At 53.2% G+C, this 18,683-nt stretch overlaps 1 protein-coding gene and 1 long non-coding RNA gene across 3 annotated transcripts in view; one reads left to right on the forward strand and one right to left on the reverse strand.

The window, feature by feature from the left end:
• SLC12A5 (solute carrier family 12 member 5) overlaps positions 1–18,683 on the forward strand; it is a 38,179-nt gene that overhangs the window by 12,927 nt on the left and 6,569 nt on the right. For both annotated transcript variants that reach the window (XM_067708295.1, XM_067708296.1), the window contains exons 2-19: positions 377–471; positions 819–950; positions 1,325–1,471; positions 2,286–2,340; positions 2,841–2,971; positions 4,935–5,176; positions 5,982–6,193; positions 7,809–7,979; positions 8,289–8,387; positions 8,536–8,593; positions 10,486–10,660; positions 11,240–11,358; positions 11,670–11,768; positions 12,681–12,800; positions 13,152–13,256; positions 14,793–14,961; positions 17,365–17,560; positions 18,392–18,561. In XM_067708295.1, the coding sequence (XP_067564396.1) occupies positions 377–471; positions 819–950; positions 1,325–1,471; positions 2,286–2,340; positions 2,841–2,971; positions 4,935–5,176; positions 5,982–6,193; positions 7,809–7,979; positions 8,289–8,387; positions 8,536–8,593; positions 10,486–10,660; positions 11,240–11,358; positions 11,670–11,768; positions 12,681–12,800; positions 13,152–13,256; positions 14,793–14,961; positions 17,365–17,560; positions 18,392–18,561 (2,495 nt within the window). The remainder of the gene's footprint in view (positions 1–376; positions 472–818; positions 951–1,324; positions 1,472–2,285; positions 2,341–2,840; positions 2,972–4,934; positions 5,177–5,981; positions 6,194–7,808; positions 7,980–8,288; positions 8,388–8,535; positions 8,594–10,485; positions 10,661–11,239; positions 11,359–11,669; positions 11,769–12,680; positions 12,801–13,151; positions 13,257–14,792; positions 14,962–17,364; positions 17,561–18,391; positions 18,562–18,683) is intronic.
• LOC137207924 (uncharacterized) lies at positions 9,399–18,493 on the reverse strand. Its single transcript, XR_010935372.1, has 3 exons — positions 18,363–18,493; positions 12,051–12,159; positions 9,399–9,932 (listed from the first exon to the last, which is right to left on the reverse strand). It is a non-coding gene; the product is annotated as an uncharacterized lncRNA (long non-coding RNA).

Consider the following 18,683-nt stretch of genomic DNA (forward strand, 5'->3'; position numbering starts at 1 on the left):
CTTCCAAGAGGTGGAGTATCCTTGGGGCCTCAGCTGCAGGGTTCTCTGCCTTCCCCCCACCCCCAAACACCAGGATGGACTAGTTGTGGTCAAGGAGGGGACGCTGGAGAGTCTAGGGTGCCCTGGTGAATGAAGTAGGACCCCCAAGAGCAAGGGAGCACTTCCACGTTCATTAAATACCCCGTACGAGCCAGGGAGCGCACTAGGCTCTTCGTATGCGCTGTCAACTAAAATTCTGCAAGGGAGGTAGTATTGGCTCCAGTTTTCCAGTGTGCAGACCGAGGTTCAGAGAGTTAAAGCGGCCACTAAGCTGGACGTCCAGGTATGTGGGCCACAACCAGCTGGTGCCAGGACCCTGACTCCTCCACCTTCTCAGGTGATGGCAACCCCAAGGAGAGCAGCCCCTTCATCAACAGCACCGACACAGAGAAGGGGAAGGAGTATGATGGCAAGAACATGGCCCTGTTTGAGGTGGGTTGCCAGGGGAGTTGGGCCTCCACCCATAGTTCACCTTCCCCTTCATCAGCCACCCCTCCCTCCTTCCCTGGGGAACAGTCCCCTCCTCTCCATCTCTCCCTCAGGTCCACCTTCCTCCCTGAACCTCCCTGTCATTTCTTCTCCTCCCCTTTTCCCCTGCTATCCCCCTTCTTACCCCAACCCCCTCTCTCCCTGTTCTCCTTGCTCTCCTCGTCCTTGCTCATCTCATCCTAGCCTCAACGGTTTGCCCCTGGTCTGCATCTCTCTCGGCCTCCTACCTTCTAGCCCCCCCACCCCCGACCAGGGCTTAGCCTCCCAACACTGAGAGCCTCCCTCCACAGGAGGAGATGGACACCAGCCCCATGGTGTCCTCCCTGCTCAGTGGCCTGGCCAACTACACCAACCTGCCTCAGGGAAGTAGGGAGCACGAAGAGGCAGAAAACAATGAGGGTGGAAAAAAGAAGCCGGTGCAGGTGAGGGCCTCGGGGAGGAAGGGCTGAGGGAGGAGGGAGGGTGGGAGGGGAGAGGGGGTGGGGCAGGAAAGATGGATTCAGATGGAGGGATGCATGATGGAGACAGAGGGATGGGAGGTGGATGCTGAGGGAGGGGAAGGGATGGGAGGTGAGGGATAGACATGAGGGGAGAGGGAGGGGAGGCTTGAAGGGTAGGTGATAGAGGCCTGAAGGGAGGAGGGAAGCAAGATGAGAATCAGAGGGAAGAGGGATGAAGGGACGGGGATGGAGAGAAGAGGAAAGTGGGGGATGGAGGGGCCGGGGTAGGAGGAGTGGGCCTGGGGTGTTGGCAGTGATTGGGGGGCTGCAGAAACTGACGCTGGCCTCCCTGGCAGGCCCCCCGCATGGGCACCTTCATGGGCGTGTACCTACCGTGCCTGCAGAACATCTTTGGTGTCATCCTCTTCTTGCGGCTCACTTGGGTGGTGGGCATCGCGGGCATCATGGAGTCCTTCTGCATGGTCTTCATCTGCTGCTCCTGTGTGAGTGACATGCTCCCCTCTCCTGACGCCTGGCAGCTGGGGCTGAGCAGGGACCTGGCGGGGGGAGGGGGAGGAGGGGGGAAGCATGAGACCTGATCTTTTTATAGGAACCACTGCGTGTAATCTTTGAGAGTAAATTAGGTCTGCCTGGTCCTTCCAGCATCTCACAGGCTAGTCCCTGATGGCTATTAACCAGGTTTCACCTGGCTGTGTGTGTGTGTGTGCTTGGCTGTAATTACACAGGTACCGCAGACTCATTGATGAAAAAGATAGGTGTACATTAATAAATAAAACTCACCTACAGTCTCACAGTAGTTAACATTTCAGTAGGTCCTGACTCACAAAGAATGGGATTACGGGTCCCAAACAGCTTTGTAACTGAATTATTCCCATCCTCTCTAAAAAAATCACATGTTCACTAAACACCTACTTCTCACGACATTTACGTTTCCTCACATGTGACCCTTGAGCCCCCTCTGCACGTGAGTAGCCAGTGCTGAAGCTAGTACACCTGCCTATTTAATAAATGAAGAAACTGAGGCTTAGAGAACTGAAGTGACTTGTCTCCGGTCACACAGCTGGTCAGAGGCCAAGCTGGGGTTTCCAGAGCTCTCTGATGCTATAGCTTGCGTTTCTTTCATGTGCTTGGTGAAGAAGGGGTTTTCTGGACAAGAAGGACTTGGCAGGAGTAGGAGTTGGAACAGGACCGAGGACAAGCTCGATGGAAGAGGACTTGTGGGTCTGGCGGGTGTTTATGGGGTAGAAGGTTTGGCCCCCACCCTACTCGCCACTCTGACGATCTCTCTCCTCACAGACGATGCTCACGGCCATTTCCATGAGTGCAATTGCAACCAATGGTGTTGTGCCTGGTATGTGACTGGGGCTTCTTGGAGGGGAAGGGGCCTGGATGGTTGGGAGGGAGGCCTGGGTAGTTGGAAGGAGGGACAGTGTCCTGGGCTTTGGGTACCATCGGGACCCCAGAGAAGCAATACCGCAGATTCGGGGGCTGGGTTACGGCGTTTTCGTGGGATAGATGGGGGCAGCCGTGTGAAGGGGAGGGGACGGAGGTGTTGATGGCGTTGAATGGGGCAATGCAAGATCTCCTCCCTTTGCCTGAGATCCTCCTCTCCATCATCCTATTTTCTGAGCCATGACCTCCTTAGAGGGTAATTAGCAACATGGGAATTAGTGCTAGAGAAGCCACTCAGAGTGTCTGGCTGGGTCTCCCTTGAGTCCTAGGGCTACAGCTTGTAAGGCTTGGGAGGCCCAGAGCAACCTCCTTCCCACCACTGTCTCTGATCCTCCCTCATCCCCTACGGCAGCCCAGTGCCCCCTCGAACCTCTTGCTGATACTGGGTTTTTTCTGCAGCTGGCGGCTCCTACTACATGATTTCCAGGTCTCTGGGTCCAGAGTTTGGGGGCGCTGTGGGCCTCTGCTTCTACCTGGGCACTACGTTTGCTGGGGCCATGTACATCCTGGGCACCATCGAAATCCTGCTGGTGAGAGGGGCCAAGGAGGAGGTGTGGGCCCCAGGCTGTCAGTCAGTTAACTGATGCTCCCTGGACACCTCCTGTAGGCTGGGTCACTAAGTAAGGCCAAGGGAAAATCAGACACGGTTCTGTCTGGAAAGAGTTCACAGTCTAGTTGGGGAGACAGGATACACTAATTATGTAACATGAACAGCTGTCGTTTATCAGGCACCCACTGTGCTCTCAGCAGAGTTCCAAGTGCTTTACGGTCATTAGCTTGAATCCTCATGAGGTTTAAGTATTATTATGCCCATTTTACAAATGATAAGCTCAGACAGGTGAAATGACTTGCTCAAGGTCACTCAGCTACCGAGTGGCAGAGGTGGGTTGGGAAGAGTAAAATCATGAAATAAGAAATAATAAGTCATGTCACACAGTGATTGCCTACTGTGTGCCAGGGACAGTGCTAAGCACTCTGTGAATGTTAGTGGTAGAGGGCTGATGGCTAGCGGATGGCAGAGGAGAAGAAGAGGGAGCTGAGAAAGAGATCTATCTGTTAGAAGCAGTGACTGATGAGAAGTCAGGTCCCTGGGCAGTGTTCGAAGTGGACGGCTGCTGACTTTGGTCTCGGTTCTTCCTGCCCCTGCAGGAGGAGGTGAGGTGGGAGCTGAAGAGGGTTCCTTGGTATATAGAAAGTGGGGCTGACATTTATTTCCCAAACCCCTACTCTACCCAGGCCCCGTGGCCTTCAACGTACCATTTTATTTTATCCTCATGACCCTTGCATTAGTTAGAAGATGTCCCCATTTTATGGATGCGGAAAGCAAGGCTCAGAGAGTTTAAGGGATGTATGGAAGGGATATGAACCTGTGTCTTCCTGACCCTGAAGCCCGTGCTTGTCCACCCAACCACTCGGCTTCAGAGAACTAGAACTAACAGATGTTGCAGCTTCTGGTTTTGGGATGGAATGGAGGAGTCCAGGGGCAGGGAGGGTAGATGGGGAATAAAGGACCCCAAAAGCCAAATTATGAGAGAATAATAATAGACCTCTATGGCTTTTACAAAATCAAAGAACTATTATAAAAGCAATTCTACCCATTGCATAAAATTGGAAAAAAATCAAAGAATGTAAAAAAGGAAATACCAGTCTCCTAAGGCAAATCATCACTATCATTGGGTGTGTCCTTCTAGTTTTTTGTGATATTGTATTCTGTCTTTAGAAAATATAACTCTATAGCTTTCTCTAATCATGCAAGACCCTCTTTGCAAATATCACAAGTGAAAATAACTTTTGTAAGAATATATTAATATTTAGTATAGAAATTATGGAAAATACAGATGTGCAAAAAGAATAAAGATTATTCACATTTTTACCATTCAGGGGAAACGACTGTTAACATTTTGATGTATCTACACACAGACAGACATATATACACATATGTGTGTATATAGTCACATGTAAGTACACATATATATTTACAAAAATGAGATAAGACACATTCTTTTCAAAAATTGATTGTTTTTACCTAATATAACATGGATAGCCTTTTTGAGTCAGTTCATATAAATCTATGTTGTCCTTTTTAACAGCTACATAGTCTATTCGGAAATATCATGATTTATTTACCCAGTCCTCTAGGGATGAATGTCTAATTTATATCTGCCTTTCCTATTGAAATAATAAGAACAATAAATAATCATTAAGAACTATACTTGATAACAAAAGAATAGAACTTAATAACTGCTCCCAACATTTCTGCAATACAATCTTTTAATGACAGTATAATAGTCCTTGCAGGCTAGACCATGATTTCCTTAACTATTCCCCTATCATTGGATGTCATTTCCAGTCTTGTACTACTGTAAATATGCTGTGATGCGTATCTTTTCTCCAAAGCCCTGCCTGCACCTCGGGTTATTTCCTTGGGGTGATTCTTAGTTGGTTACTTAGTGGGTTACCTACTTACTTGACCTCCGCACCCCTTTCCCACAGGCTTACCTCTTCCCAGCTATGGCCATTTTCAAGGCAGAAGATGCCAGTGGGGAGGCGGCAGCCATGCTGAACAATATGCGTGTGTATGGCACCTGCGTGCTCACCTGCATGGCCACCGTGGTATTTGTGGGCGTCAAGTATGTCAACAAGTTTGCCCTTGTCTTCCTGGGTTGTGTCATCCTCTCCATCCTGGCCATCTATGCCGGGGTCATCAAATCTGCCTTTGACCCACCCAACTTCCCGTAAGTGCTACTGCCCTGAGCCTCAGGCATCCTCCCCCTCCTCCCTGGACTGGTTTCAGGGTCTTCACACCAGTCTCTGCCAACCCCCCTGCCCCCATCTCTCAGAATCAGAGTGGTTGTGGATTTACAATAAACTCCCTTGGGAGGGAAAACCTCTCCTGGTTTAAGGGAAATCTCTTTAGGATGGGATAACATTTTTTGGAGGTGTGCACAGTTTTCCTTGTGAGGGTCAAGGGCTGGCTGGTGAGGTGGACTTAGGAAGAGCCAACTGGAACAATTTCTAAAGGGAAGACCAGTCTGTGTTAGGGAACCTTTCTTGGGTAGAGACAACTTTCTGGAATGTGACAACCTCTTAGTATTAAACACCTTCTCTATCATGGGAAAGGGCATAGAAGAGAGGGTCTCGGGGCTCAGATCCCTGTTGGTTCTGCCTCTCTCCCTAGGGCACATTCCCCTACATCCCACTGCCCAGAAGAACGGCACACGGAGACTGCTGTCCACGGTGCTGAAATAGCATCGCCCGAAAGCAGTGGTTCTCTGCCGTGGCTGCATGTTAGAATCACTTTCGGGGAGGGAATTCCCTGGTGGTCCAGGGATTAGGATTCCCAGGGCCTGGGGGAAAGAAAAGAATCACTTGTGGGGAGCTTTGAAAGAACACAGATCCTGGGCTCCATCCCAATTAAATCAGAATCTCTGGATATGGGGCCCTGGCATCTATGTTTTTCGTGCTCCCATGGCGGTTCTACTGTGAAACCAGGGCAAAGTTACGTCCCTCACCACCCTCCTCCCTTGTTTCTCTCCCTAGGATCTGCCTCCTGGGGAACCGCACGCTGTCTCGCCATGGCTTTGATGTCTGTGCCAAGCTGGCTTGGGAAGGAAATGAGACAGTGACCACGCGGCTCTGGGGCCTTTTCTGCTCCTCCCGATTCCTCAACGCCACCTGTGATGAGTACTTCACCCGAAACAATGTCACGGAGATCCAGGGCATTCCTGGCGCTGCCAGTGGCCTCATCAAAGGTCTGAGGGAGGGAAGAGGTCTGGTGTCCAGGGAATGCTGCAGGGATTGTGGCTTAAACAGGATTAAGGGACTCCTTGGGGTTCAGTTAAATTTGATCAGTTTTAATTGAGCACCTACTCTGGGCCATGTTCTATCCTTGGGATCACGGAGAGGTAGAGGTGAAAGGGAGCCTTCGCGTACCTTACCACCTAGTGGGAAAGAAAGTTATCAGCTTAACAAGTATTCGCTAAGTACCTGCTAACTGCCTAGCACTGCACTGGGCACCAGGAACACAACATAAATAAGTCACAGTTCTTGGCCTCAAGGAGTCTGATAGCAGAGGCAGAAGTAATAGCAAATAAATTAGGACATGTGTAGGTGTGCATTCAATGAACAGAGACCTCCCAAGGGAGGGAGTGGTCATGTGTATAAGGTGGTGAGACAAGGCTTCCTGGACTCATCTGAGAAGGGTTTTGAAGGACAAATAAGAGATTTTCAGTTATACAAAGGGAATAAGGGAATTACAGGCAGAAGAACAGCTTGCCTAAAAGTATGCAGACACAGAAGAGCATATTGTGTCCTTCCAACCACAGGTAATTTGGTGTGACTGGGGCATCAAGTACAAAGGGAGGAGGGGAATCAAGAAATGATGTTGGAGAGGCTGGCGTAAGCCTGACTGTGGTCAGCACTGGAAGCCACGTTGAAGGGTTTGGACAGTGTTCTGAGGGCAACGAGGAGCCACCAAAGGGTTCTGAGTGAAGGGACGGACCGGGTCAGCTTGTTGCTTGTGAAGGTTCACTCTGGCGCTCACGTGGATGGGCTGAAAGCAGAGAGGGGACCGAGTCAGGGAGTCTAGGAGGAGGCTGACGCTGGGTCCAGGTGAGAGCTGGTGGTTTTCTTACCTGGAGTGACGGAGTGACAGCAGTGGGAGTGGCACAGTGGCTCTTCACCAGGGCTGTCTTGCCCCCCAGGAGACGTGTGGCAACGTCTGGAGACATTTTGGGTTATCACGACGGAAGGGTTATTACTGGCATCCGGTGGCGGAGGCCAGGGATGTTCTTCCACACCCTACAGTGCTACAGGACAGCCCTCCACACAAGAATTGCCTGTTCTCATCACAGTTATTGCTAAATTTGACGTGTAGTGCAGAAGTGGAGGAACCCTGGAAAGGAGAGAAGGGGCATATTTGAGAAATATTTAGGAGGAATAAGGGACAGGAGTTGGAGATTTTTGAAACGGAGATGGGGAAAGAGTGCAGTTGAGGGTAATGTCAAGCTCTCTGAGTTGATGGTAGTGTCATTTACCAAAATAAGGGATATAGGAAAGGAGCCATTTGGAGTGAGTAGGTGGTGAGATCAGTTTGGGACACACTGAATCAGCCTGAGATGTGTGTGTCTGTGTCCCCCAGTAGACTGGACCATTTGAGGGCAAGGACTAGATCTGATTCATGTGCAAAGCCCCTGCACATGACCTGGCCCAAAGCGGGAGCTTCGGAAGTGTTGGTGGAAATGAGGCCCAGGGGGAGCGAGAGGTGGCTGACCCTGACCCTTCTTTCTGCCCACCCCACCTCCTGGCCCCAGAGCTCTGGCACCCTGACGTCTGGTCTTCTCCTTGAGCATCCTGTCTCTCCCACAGAGAACCTCTGGAGCTCCTACCTGACCAAGGGGGTGATTGTGGAAAGGCGTGGGATGCCCTCGGTGGGCCTGGGAGATGGTACCCCTGTCGACATGGACCATCCCTATGTCTTCAGCGATATGACCTCCTACTTCACCCTGCTGGTTGGCATCTACTTCCCCTCGGTCACAGGTGAAGGGGAGCTCAGAAAGGGAGGACTCTGGCTGGGAGTGGATGGGTAGGGAGAGAGTCAGTCACGATGTGGGGAATTTCTGAGTCCAACAGCCCCATTACACAGGCAGGAGCCAACAGTTCAGTTCCCACTGGACAGACAGGTGAGGGAATTAAGGCCCGGAGAAGCCAAGTAACAAGTCCAAGGTCTCATAGGAGTCAGTGGACCAGGACTAGATCCCCGGCTTCCTGACTCTGAGGCTGATGTCCTTTCTTCTCAGTCTGTCTGGTCTCCTGTGGCTCCTGTCCTAGCTGCTCCTCTGTTCACAGGGATCATGGCTGGTTCTAACCGCTCTGGTGACCTGCGGGACGCCCAGAAGTCAATTCCCACTGGCACCATCCTGGCCATCGCCACCACCTCCGCTGTCTGTATCCTTCACTGCTGGGCAGGGACCACCGTGGGTGGGGAGGGCTAGACGGAGGGCTTCTGAAGCGGCCGCCTCACCTGGCTGGCTCAGGAGGGGTGGGGAGGAAGGACAGCGCCACCCTGGGGATTCTCCTTCATCCTCCGCTGCAGACATCAGCTCCGTTGTTCTGTTTGGGGCCTGCATCGAGGGGGTCGTCCTTCGGGACAAGTAAGTAAGGGGATCAGGGAGGATCCTGTTCTGGGGGAGCGGGGGGGCATGGAGGGCCGGGTTCTGGGAAACAGGCCTGGCAGGGTAGTTGAAACGTGGGCAAGGGGCCTTGTGGAAGGGAGGCCACAGGGCTTGCCTGTCAACTCACTTTCTTATAATTCACCTTTCTCTTGTCACTCCAACTCAAGAAGTATGAGCGGTGTCTGATTTCCTTTAAGATAACGATAATTTCCTTTCCTTTTTCTTTAAAATCTACTAATTCATTTACTACTTCCTGGATGTCTATGTGTTAGCTACTGTCCAGGGTTCTGGGGGCAGGGATAAATAAGAAAGATAAATAACTAATGATTTTTGTTCTGAAGGAGCTCTTTGGAGCTGGTCACCATACTTGTCAACAGACTTGAAACGCAGAGCAGTAGGGGTGGCGATAAAGCAAAGCCTGGGGGTTATGGAGGCTGCGATCCAGTCCCAGAGGGTCGGGGAAGAGGAGATGCTGTGGGAGTGCCTTATACACGCTTTCTCATCACTCCTTCCCACTTTACGTGCTGAGTGGTAGAGACTACCTAGGAAAGTAGGAGGGGGAAGGGCACTCCAGGCAGTGGGAACAGCATGGCCAAAGTAGAGGGGACCCAGAGCCGCGTGTGCGCGCACGCATGTAGGTACCAGTAGCTGTAAGCATTCAGAGCTTCTGGAGCACACACCTCTGGAGGGTGTGTGCATACACGACCAGCGGGGTGAAACAGGAGGTCCTGTCACAGAAGCCAGTTTCCGAGGCGCCATTCTGGCTTCCAGGAAGTGGGGACATGAGGCTGGAGACCTAGGCTAGGGCCAGTCCTGGACGCCTGGGTTTTGGCACCAGGAAACTGGAGCTTTACTTTATAAAAAATGGGGGAAACCCTGAAGGATTTTAAGTAGGGAGGTGACCTGGCCAAATGGGCAATTCGCATATATTACACCTATTAGCTTTTAGGGCAACTTAACCTCCATTTATCTCATTTCATTTCATCGCAGACCTCCCACAAGATTGCAAGGGATTCGGCAGGTCACTCAGGATAATCTTTCATCTGCTTCTTGAAGTCCTTTAGCGACGGCCCATCTGAGGGTACCTTTGCTTGCACACTGAAGGGACAGGGCTCTCTCTACCTACTGAGGCAGCATCTTCCATTTGAAGACAGTGTCATTGTTCGAAAATGCTTTTCTTGATCCTCACACCACATACCATCACTACACGATGAGGCCAGAACCCCCAGTTTTCAGATGGAGACACTGAGGTTCTAATAGTTTGAGATATCTGCCCAGGATGACATAGTATCACACAATTGACCTCGTACTGGAATCACTGTTGGGGGGAGGGGCGAGATAAGGGTAGGGGATTAAAAGGTAGAAACTACTATGTACAAAATAAATAAGCTACAAGGATATATTGTTCAGCACATGGAATATAGCAAATATTTTATAACTATAAGTGGAGTACAACTTCTAAAAATTGTGAACCACCATGTTGTACACCTGAAACTTAAATAATCTTGAATATCAACTACACCTCAATAAAAAAAAATAGTGTCACTCTTAGTACCACGTAGCAGGCACTGTGCCCAGTATTTTACATATGCTATCTCCTTATTCGTCCCACCAATTGTATGAGATAGGTTTATAACGATCTGCACTTTACAGCTGAAGAATTTGAGGCACAGAGAGGTTCAATGTCTCGCCCAAGGTCACACAGACAGAAAGTGCCCAGGTCATCAGGGGCTTTGTCTGTCCCCTCTCCCCTGCACAGCCTAGCCTCATAGTGGACGTACAGTTGGTCCCGCAGTTTGTGCGGGAGACCTTGGAAATCCAGGTGGCGGTGCTCACCCAGCATCTCTTGTCCCTTTGCTGCTTCATTCCAGGTTTGGCGAAGCTGTGAATGGCAACCTGGTGGTGGGCACCCTGGCCTGGCCGTCCCCCTGGGTTATCGTCATCGGATCCTTCTTCTCCACCTGCGGGGCTGGGCTGCAGAGCCTCACGGGGGCTCCACGCCTGCTGCAGGCCATCTCCCGCGATGGCATAGTGCCCTTCCTGCAGGTCAGCGGCAGGGGCAGGGTGTGGGGACAGCAGTCCACCGCCTACACCAGCCAGCCAGGCCCCTGCCCAGGGCGGCTACCCAGGGAGCAGGGCCCTGCTGCTCTGTGCCGCCACTAAGAAGAACGGGTGTGCCTTTGGGCCCAACATCAGGGCCATCTCTTTGGGCAGGGTTGTCCACGCTTAGGGGAAAAAATGAATGGTCCTCCTTTGGCCTCGTGATTGGGCGGGGACTCAGGGAGGCAGCCAAAGGGCAAGTAAGAGGAGGGTGCTCTCTGTGGTACTTAAAAAAAAAAAGATTTATGGTAAACTCAGTCATGGCTGCTTGCTGGCCCCCTGCAGCTCCTCATCCATGTGTCCCCTCCTTTTCCCCTTCAGGGATCATTTGAACTGCACTGCACTGGGGTACCAATGTCAGAGTGGGCAAGATACAGCAAAAACCTGGTATCCCCTTGGGTACATTTAAAGGATGAGAAATACAGCATCCTCTCCCTGCCTCTGCCGTACTGGTCTCCAAGACTGGAACAGAGACACAAGAAGTCCTAAGGTCTCAGCCCCCTGTGATGGTTGCTCTGTCCTCAGGTTTTCGGCCACGGCAAAGCCAACGGAGAGCCAACGTGGGCCTTGCTTCTCACCGCCTGCATCTGCGAGATTGGCATCCTCATTGCGTCCCTGGACGAGGTCGCCCCCATCCTCTCTATGTGCGTGCTGGCCTCTTGCCCTCCCCATCATCTCTGGGGGTCTCTCTACCTGGGTCCTTCAGCTGTGACCCTGGACAGCCCACCCAAACACTTTAACAGCCCCACTGTCGTAGAAACCTGTCCTTTGTTATACGGAGAGTCACCCCCACATGCACCAGGGCATGTTGTAAGGGGATTTGGCCTTTGAACCTCTTCCTAAGCCGATGACTTGGCCATCTCCGCAGTTTCTTTCTCCCTTTCCTGTCTCTCCCTGTGCTTCTGACTGTCTCCCCTTGCATCTCTGTCTCTCCTGGGACCTTTCCGTGTTCTAGGTTCTTTCTGATGTGCTACATGTTTGTGAACCTGGCCTGTGCGGTACAGACGCTGCTGAGGACGCCCAACTGGCGGCCACGCTTTCGCTATTACCACTGGTGGGTGCCCGTTCCCCCTCCCTGCCCCAGAGGACCGTCCTCTCCTCTCCCCCTCACCCCAGCCCATCCCCTCCAGGTCTAAGGATCCCAAACTCCACTTTTCACAACTAGCATGAGAAAAGTCCTGGAGAAGGTCTCCTTATAATCACAAGTAATAACACAACACTGTATAAACGGTCTCAGCCAGAATCCCTCTCCTGTCAATAGTGTGCAACACCTTCCAGTCTTGACAAGGAAACCTCAGTTTCCTCAGCTGTGAAATGGGACAATAACTGCACCTACCTCATAGGCCCTTGTAAGCATTACACTGCTTGGTGCACGGAAGATGCTCCTTACGTGGGGCTGGACTTCTGATCATTTTCCTTGACGGCTCCTTATCTTCACAATAGGCCTGTGGGGCAGACAGGGCAGGAATGATCATGCTTGTTCTACCAAAGGGAAACGGAGGCTCCAATAGGGAAAGGTGGCCTAAGGCCACCCAGCAAGACTATGGTACACCTGGCCCAGAACCCAGGCTGCCTGCCCCCCATCTCAGTGCTACTGCTGTGCCAGTCACCTCTTCCCTGGGGTCACATTCCTCCTGGGAGATCTTGCCTCCAACTTTCCCCAGACACTCCTGCCTCAGAACCTCCCTGGCAGGGCGGTCTGGCAGGGTCTAAGGCACTGGGACAGGGCAGGGTGGTGACTTAGGAGTTGGGTGGGGCGAGGGGAGGTGCCCTGGCTGCTCGTTCATCCAGAGGCCCCGCGTCCCCGTGGTGCTCATGGAGATGATGGTGTGATTTCCCCTAGACCTGGCTGTAGCCTCCCAGGTCTTGCCCATGCCCCGCCCCGTCTAACTCTTGCTGTCTGAGCCCAGGCACCAGTGACAGCCCCACCAGGGCTCAGAGGCTGGCTCTTCCTCCCCCTGTCCAGGACACTCTCGTTCCTGGGCATGAGCCTCTGCCTGGCCCTCATGTTCATCTGCTCCTGGTATTATGCCTTGGTGGCCATGCTCATTGCTGGGCTCATCTACAAGTATATCGAGTACCGTGGGTAAGCACGGGGAAGTGGGGAGGGCTGGGCGAGACTGAGGGATGGGAGGAGGGGAGGAGGGGAGAGAGCGGGGTGATGAGTGCTCGGGGGTGGGGCGGTCGGGGAGATGAGGCAGGAAGTGGGAGAAGGTGGCACTAGAGTGGAGGGCAAAGGGGGATGGGATGGGATGGGGAGAGACAGAACAGGAGCAGAGGGAGGGGCTGAAGCTTTGAGAAATGGAGGTGGCAGGAGCGACCTCCTTTCTGAGCCTGAGACAGACGGCTCTGTGCCGGGGCGGCCACTTCAGGGTGGACGGCTCTCCCTGACTCTCCTTGGCTTTCTGCCTCTTGCGATCCCCCTTCCCGGCCCCAGGGCAGAGAAGGAGTGGGGCGATGGCATCCGAGGCCTGTCTCTCAGTGCGGCTCGCTACGCCCTGTTACGCCTAGAGGAAGGGCCCCCGCACACCAAGAACTGGAGGTCAGTGGTGGAGGCACAAGCGTGAGGGCTCAGCGGGGGGAGAGGCAGGGAGCAGGGCCCAACCCACCCCGCTTGCTTTGTTTTGGGGTTGCTGAGGGATGTTCAGCCTTGTCTGAACCCTTCCCACCTACAACACCGAGGCTGAACTGAGTTCCAGACATTTGTTCTCTGAAACCCCACCCGCCAGGCCAGTCTCCTGACCATCTGTCCATCCATCCATTCATTCCATCATGTGTTAGAAAAAATATATGAACGCGTGATCTATGCCCTGCCCCCTTCCTGTCTCTGGGGATGTAGTGAGCTCACAGTTCCATGGACAAGGCATGCGCACAGACAGGTAAACGCAGTATCATGTAGCATGTGCTCTGGGAGAGGTGAATCTTCCACCTTGAGAGTTATGGGGCCTCTTAGAAATCTCGAGACGAATAACAATCTCCATTTTATTCACGTGACAGTCAGGGCCTAGAGAAGGTCTCAGGGGTCATGGAAGGCAGAACTGGACCCAGAATCTTCACCTCCTGCCTCTCAGCCCAGGGTGCTTTTTTTAAAAAAATTTATTTAGTTTTGGCTGTGTTGGGTCTTCGTTTCTGTGCGAGGGCTTTCTCCAGTTGCGGCGAGTGGGGGGCCACTCTTCATCGCGGTGCGCGGGCCTCTCACTGTCGCGGCCTCTCTTGCTGCGGAGGACAGGCTCCAGACGCGCAGGCTCAGTAGTTGTGGCTCACGGGCCCAGTTGCTCTGCGGCATGTGGGATCCTCCCAGACCAGGGCTCGAACCCGTGTCCCCTGCATTGGCAGGCAGATTCTCAACCACTGCGCCACCAGGGAAGCCCCCCAGGGTGCTTTCTAACTGATTGCTCTGCAAGGCCAATCCCTCCTTCTTCTCCCTCAGGTTCGTTTTGCTAAGAGTAAGGCCTGGAACCCTGAGCTATGCCTAGGACATCGTTGGCTTGTCCTTGCTGATGTCTACTAAACTGGGCTTCCAGAGACCGGGGCTTTGCATAATTTGTCTGTGAATCTCAAATGCTTAGCACAGGGTCTAGCCCAGAGTAGGTGTTTAGAGAAAGCTATTAAATTGATGGTGGCTGGCTGGCTGCAGTGGCTAAATGAATAAGGAAATGAACAGATAAATCAATGGGTAGATGGCTGAATGTGTATATGTATGGGAGGGTGGTGGGGTGAATAGGGGAATGTGTGAATGGATGGCGGTAGAAGGATGTGTAGGTAAATTAACATGGATATGAGTGGATAACTGAAGGATAAAATGGGTGGGGGGGTGGATGGAAACATGAGCGAGGTAGATGGAGAGATGGATGGGTGGGTAGATGGATAGATGTGTGGGAGATGGTTGGATGTCTTGATACTCAAGGAAATGGATGGATGGATGTGTAGGTGGATGGGTGGGTGGTGGGTGTACAGGTGGACAGGAGTATGGAGGTCGTGTGGTTAGTGAACTCACCAGCGTATGGCGTACGGACGTATGAGTTTATGGCGGTTGGGTAGGTGGTGGATGGATCATGTGACCTTGCACCCTCTTCAGGCCACAGCTGCTGGTGCTGGTGCGTGTGGACCAAGACCAGAACGTGGCACATCCACAGCTGCTCTCGCTGACCTCCCAGCTCAAGGCAGGGAAGGGCCTGACCATTGTGGGCTCTGTCCTTGAGGGCACCTTTCTGGACAACCATCCCCAGGCCCAGCGGGCGGAGGAGGTAAGTAGAGGCCCTGGTGGGGAGGGCGGAAGGATGCAGCACTCAGGAAGGCAGTCCTTGCTCCTTTCCACTTTCCCTCCTGCCACCTTTGCCATCAGCTGGAGCTCAGGCTTTTCTGTCCTCTTCCTTAGAAGAGGAGTCCAAGGGCTCAGCAAGTGAGTTCCTTAGAATCCAGCTCGCAGAACCAAAGACGATCAGAGCCGGAAGTGCCCATTTTATGGATAAGGAAACTGAGGCTTAGAGAAGTCAGGTCATTTGTTTAAGGACAGAAAACAGAGACTCACATTAAAACTGCTAGACCCCTACTCCACCTACCGAAGCATAAATCTTTTAAAGCGTTTTCACATAGGTGGACCCTTTTGGTCCCCACACCAAGTGGAGTCGGCAGGGTGAATACCCCTGTTTGGCCCAGGGAGAAACAGAGGCCCAGAGACGGAAAGCAGCTTGCTGGAAGTCACAAAGGTGGCTGGAAGCATAGTCAGGATTTGAACCCGGGTCCCTGACTCTGGGTCACCTGCTCTTGTTCTAATCCCCTGGTCCATGTCCACAGAGCAGTGTACACAGCCAGTGTGGGCTGGGGCAGCTGGGCTCTGCATTAAGCGTCATTAACAGGTGTCTGGTGGGTGACAGAGGAAGTGGGTTCTGTCCGCGATTCAGGTCTCTCTCCTCTCGGGGCCATGGCTAGAAGTGGAGAGAGGAAAGGGGGCCTGAGGGAGGTGAGATGAGAGGGGGAGGGACACACCTAATGGCTTGCGACAGTTGCTGTTTCTGCCTCACTGGGCCGTTCACACTGATCTGTCAGGGCCCTGGGCTGGAGGCCTCCACTGGTCCGTTTAATTCAACTTGCAGTGGCTGCAAATGTGCTGTGTACCAGGCACCAGGCTAGGCCCCGGGGGACGTGGAGAGGTAGATGACCAAATCTCAGCCCTCAAGGTGGTCACAGGCTGGTGGGGAAGATAGAACACACACAGAAGGCTCTCAAACCCGTCTGAGGTTAGAGTGAATAACTGCAGAGCAATAGAACGTGTTGAGTGTTTAGGATCTCTCAGGCTGTATATACTAAGCTCTACTCGCATCATGTTATGTCATCCACCCTCTTCCTGGACGAGGCAGCTGTCACGATGCCCATTTGACTGATGAGAAATCTGAGGCTCATAGAGGGAGGTGATTTGCCCAACATTGCTCTGCAGTTATTAACTCTAACGTAGCACCTGTCAACCTCAGGTGGGCTTGAGAGCCTTCTGTGTACGTTCTGTCTTCCCCACCAGCCTGTGACCAGCTTGAGGGCTGGGGTTTGGTCTTGTGCCTCTCCATCTCCCCTGGGGCCTGGCCCGGTGCACAGCGCATTCTCAGCCACTGCATGCTGAATTAAACAGGCGGGGGCAGAGATAGAAATAGGAGCCCTCTCTTTTTTTTTCTCTCTCTTTTTTATTTTTGGCTGCGTTCGGTCTTTGTTGCTGTGCGCGGGCTTTCTCTGGTTGCGGCGAGCGGGGGCTACTCTTCGTTGCGGTGCGTGGGCTTCTCATTGCGGTGGCTTCTCTTGTGGCGGAGCATGGGCTCTAGGCGCGTGGGCTTCAGTAGTTGTGGCATGCGGGCTCAGTAGTTATGGCTCATGGGCTCTGGAGCGCAGGCTCGGTAGTTGTGGCCCATGGGCTTAGTTGCTCCGCGGCATGTGGGATCTTCCCGGACCAGGGCTCGAACCCATGTCCCCTGCATTGGCAGGGGAATTCTTAACTACTGCGCCACCAGGGAAGCCCAGGAGCCCTTTCTGTTTGACATCAGAGGCTTGGTTAAGAGTGTGAAGGATGGAGTCAGACCCCTGGACTTGAACTTCTACAGTAACATCCATTATCTGTATGGCCTGAAGCAAGTCTTAATTTCTCTGAGCCTCAATTTCCTTACTTATAAAGTGAGAGTAATAAGAACACTTCCCTCATTGTGCAGATTGAATGTGCATTTTAAATGCTTACTGTCATGCTGACTTTTAAAAACTGTTAAAAACCAAACTGTCTGGCTATGCAGAGGGGCCCAGTTTCATCGTGGTTTGGGTGGACAGGTGGTGTCTGAGGAAGGTGATGGTTGAGTTGGGCCAGGCAGAGTGTCATGGACAATGGGGTCGGCCGGGGAGGGGCTCTGGGTGGTGGGTGAGAGCTTGCAGGGGGACTGTGTGAGCAACGGCAGGGCGGTGGGAAGCGTGGTGTCCCAACATGAAGAGCTCTGACTGAGCAGCGGGGAACGGGGGCCATAGGTGATGGGGTGCCAGAAGCCGACATGCTCAGAGCTGAGCTTCAGGAATGGAGGGCTGATGGCGGGGAGAGATGGGGGCTAGGGAGGCTGCAAGGGGCTGGGCAGGGCTAGGGAGGCCTGAGGCTGGTCCTTTTCTGAGCCCTCCCCTGCCCGCAGTCCATCCGGCGCCTGATGGAGGCAGAGAAGGTGAAGGGCTTCTGCCAGGTAGTGATCTCCTCCAACCTGCGAGATGGCGTGTCCCACCTGATTCAGTCCGGGGGCCTCGGGGGGCTGCAGCACAACACCGTGCTTGTTGGCTGGCCCCGAAACTGGCGGCAGAAGGAAGCTCATCAGACGTGGAGGAACTTCATTGGTAAAGCTGTGTGGGCTCGGGGTGGTAGAGGGCTGGGTGTGTGGGGGGTCCTTCTTTGGGCCTGGGGATCATTTCCCAGGCGTAACAGGTATGGAGTCGGCATATGCAGGTGGTGGCGTTCAAAGCCTCCCATGTGCCAGGCACTGTGCGGGGAGCCCAGGGACTCAGGTGTGGAGGAGACAGTCTTGGCTCCGGCAGGGTTCACAACCCTGGCAGGAAGACAGTGCAGGGAGTGGGAAGAGCTACAGCTTTGAAGTCGCTGAGGCCCGGGTCTACATCTCCCCTCTGGCCCTTCCTCGCTGTGTGACTGTTCACAAGTGCCTCACCCTCTCTGGGCATCAGATGCCTTGGTAGTAGTGGGTACTAAGTAATACAATAACTAACACTTACAGACTGTGTTCTGTGTGCCAGACAAGTGGAGGCTTTCTCTCATTCTCTCAGCAGGCCTGTGAGGGCTAGGCATTGCTGTCTCCATTTTATTGGTGCGAAACTGAGGCACGGAGAGATTAAGGTCACGCAGCTGGTAAACCCTGAGGCGGCTTTACCGGTAGATCCTAGTTAGAAGGTGGTTGGGAGGATTAAGTGAGCCCTGCATGGTCGAGTTCTTAATCAGAAAGGGCAGGTGTTGTTATCACCACTTGAACGGTGGGGAAACGGAGGCCCAGAGAGGCTTCCCCAAATTCAAACAAGCGATGAGGCCCAGGTAGGTGGGGTTTTTCTGACTCCTCAGCCCAAGGCCAAGGCGGGATGGGGTGGGGGTGGGGTGCTGGGTGCCAGAAGGGGACCAGGGTCACTGTTTTACCGTCTGGCCATCTCTTTGGTCTCCTCCAGAGCTGGTCCGGGAAACCACGGCCGGTCACCTGGCTCTGCTGGTCACCAAGAACGTTTCCATGTTTCCTGGTAACCCGGAGCGCTTCTCGGAGGGCAGCATCGACGTCTGGTGGATTGTGCACGACGGCGGCATGCTCATGCTGCTGCCCTTCCTGCTGCGGCACCACAAGGTGCGCATGCGTGTCCGTGAGTGAGCGTCTGCGCGTGCTCGTGCCCACATCATGGGCGGGGTTTCTGGGCTCCGGAAGGGGCCAGCCTCCACATGAGCTCCTGGGAAAGGGCTCCAATCCCC

This window comes from Pseudorca crassidens, chromosome 15 (assembly GCF_039906515.1).
Source record: "Pseudorca crassidens isolate mPseCra1 chromosome 15, mPseCra1.hap1, whole genome shotgun sequence".
Classification (NCBI taxonomy): domain Eukaryota; kingdom Metazoa; phylum Chordata; class Mammalia; order Artiodactyla; family Delphinidae; genus Pseudorca; species Pseudorca crassidens.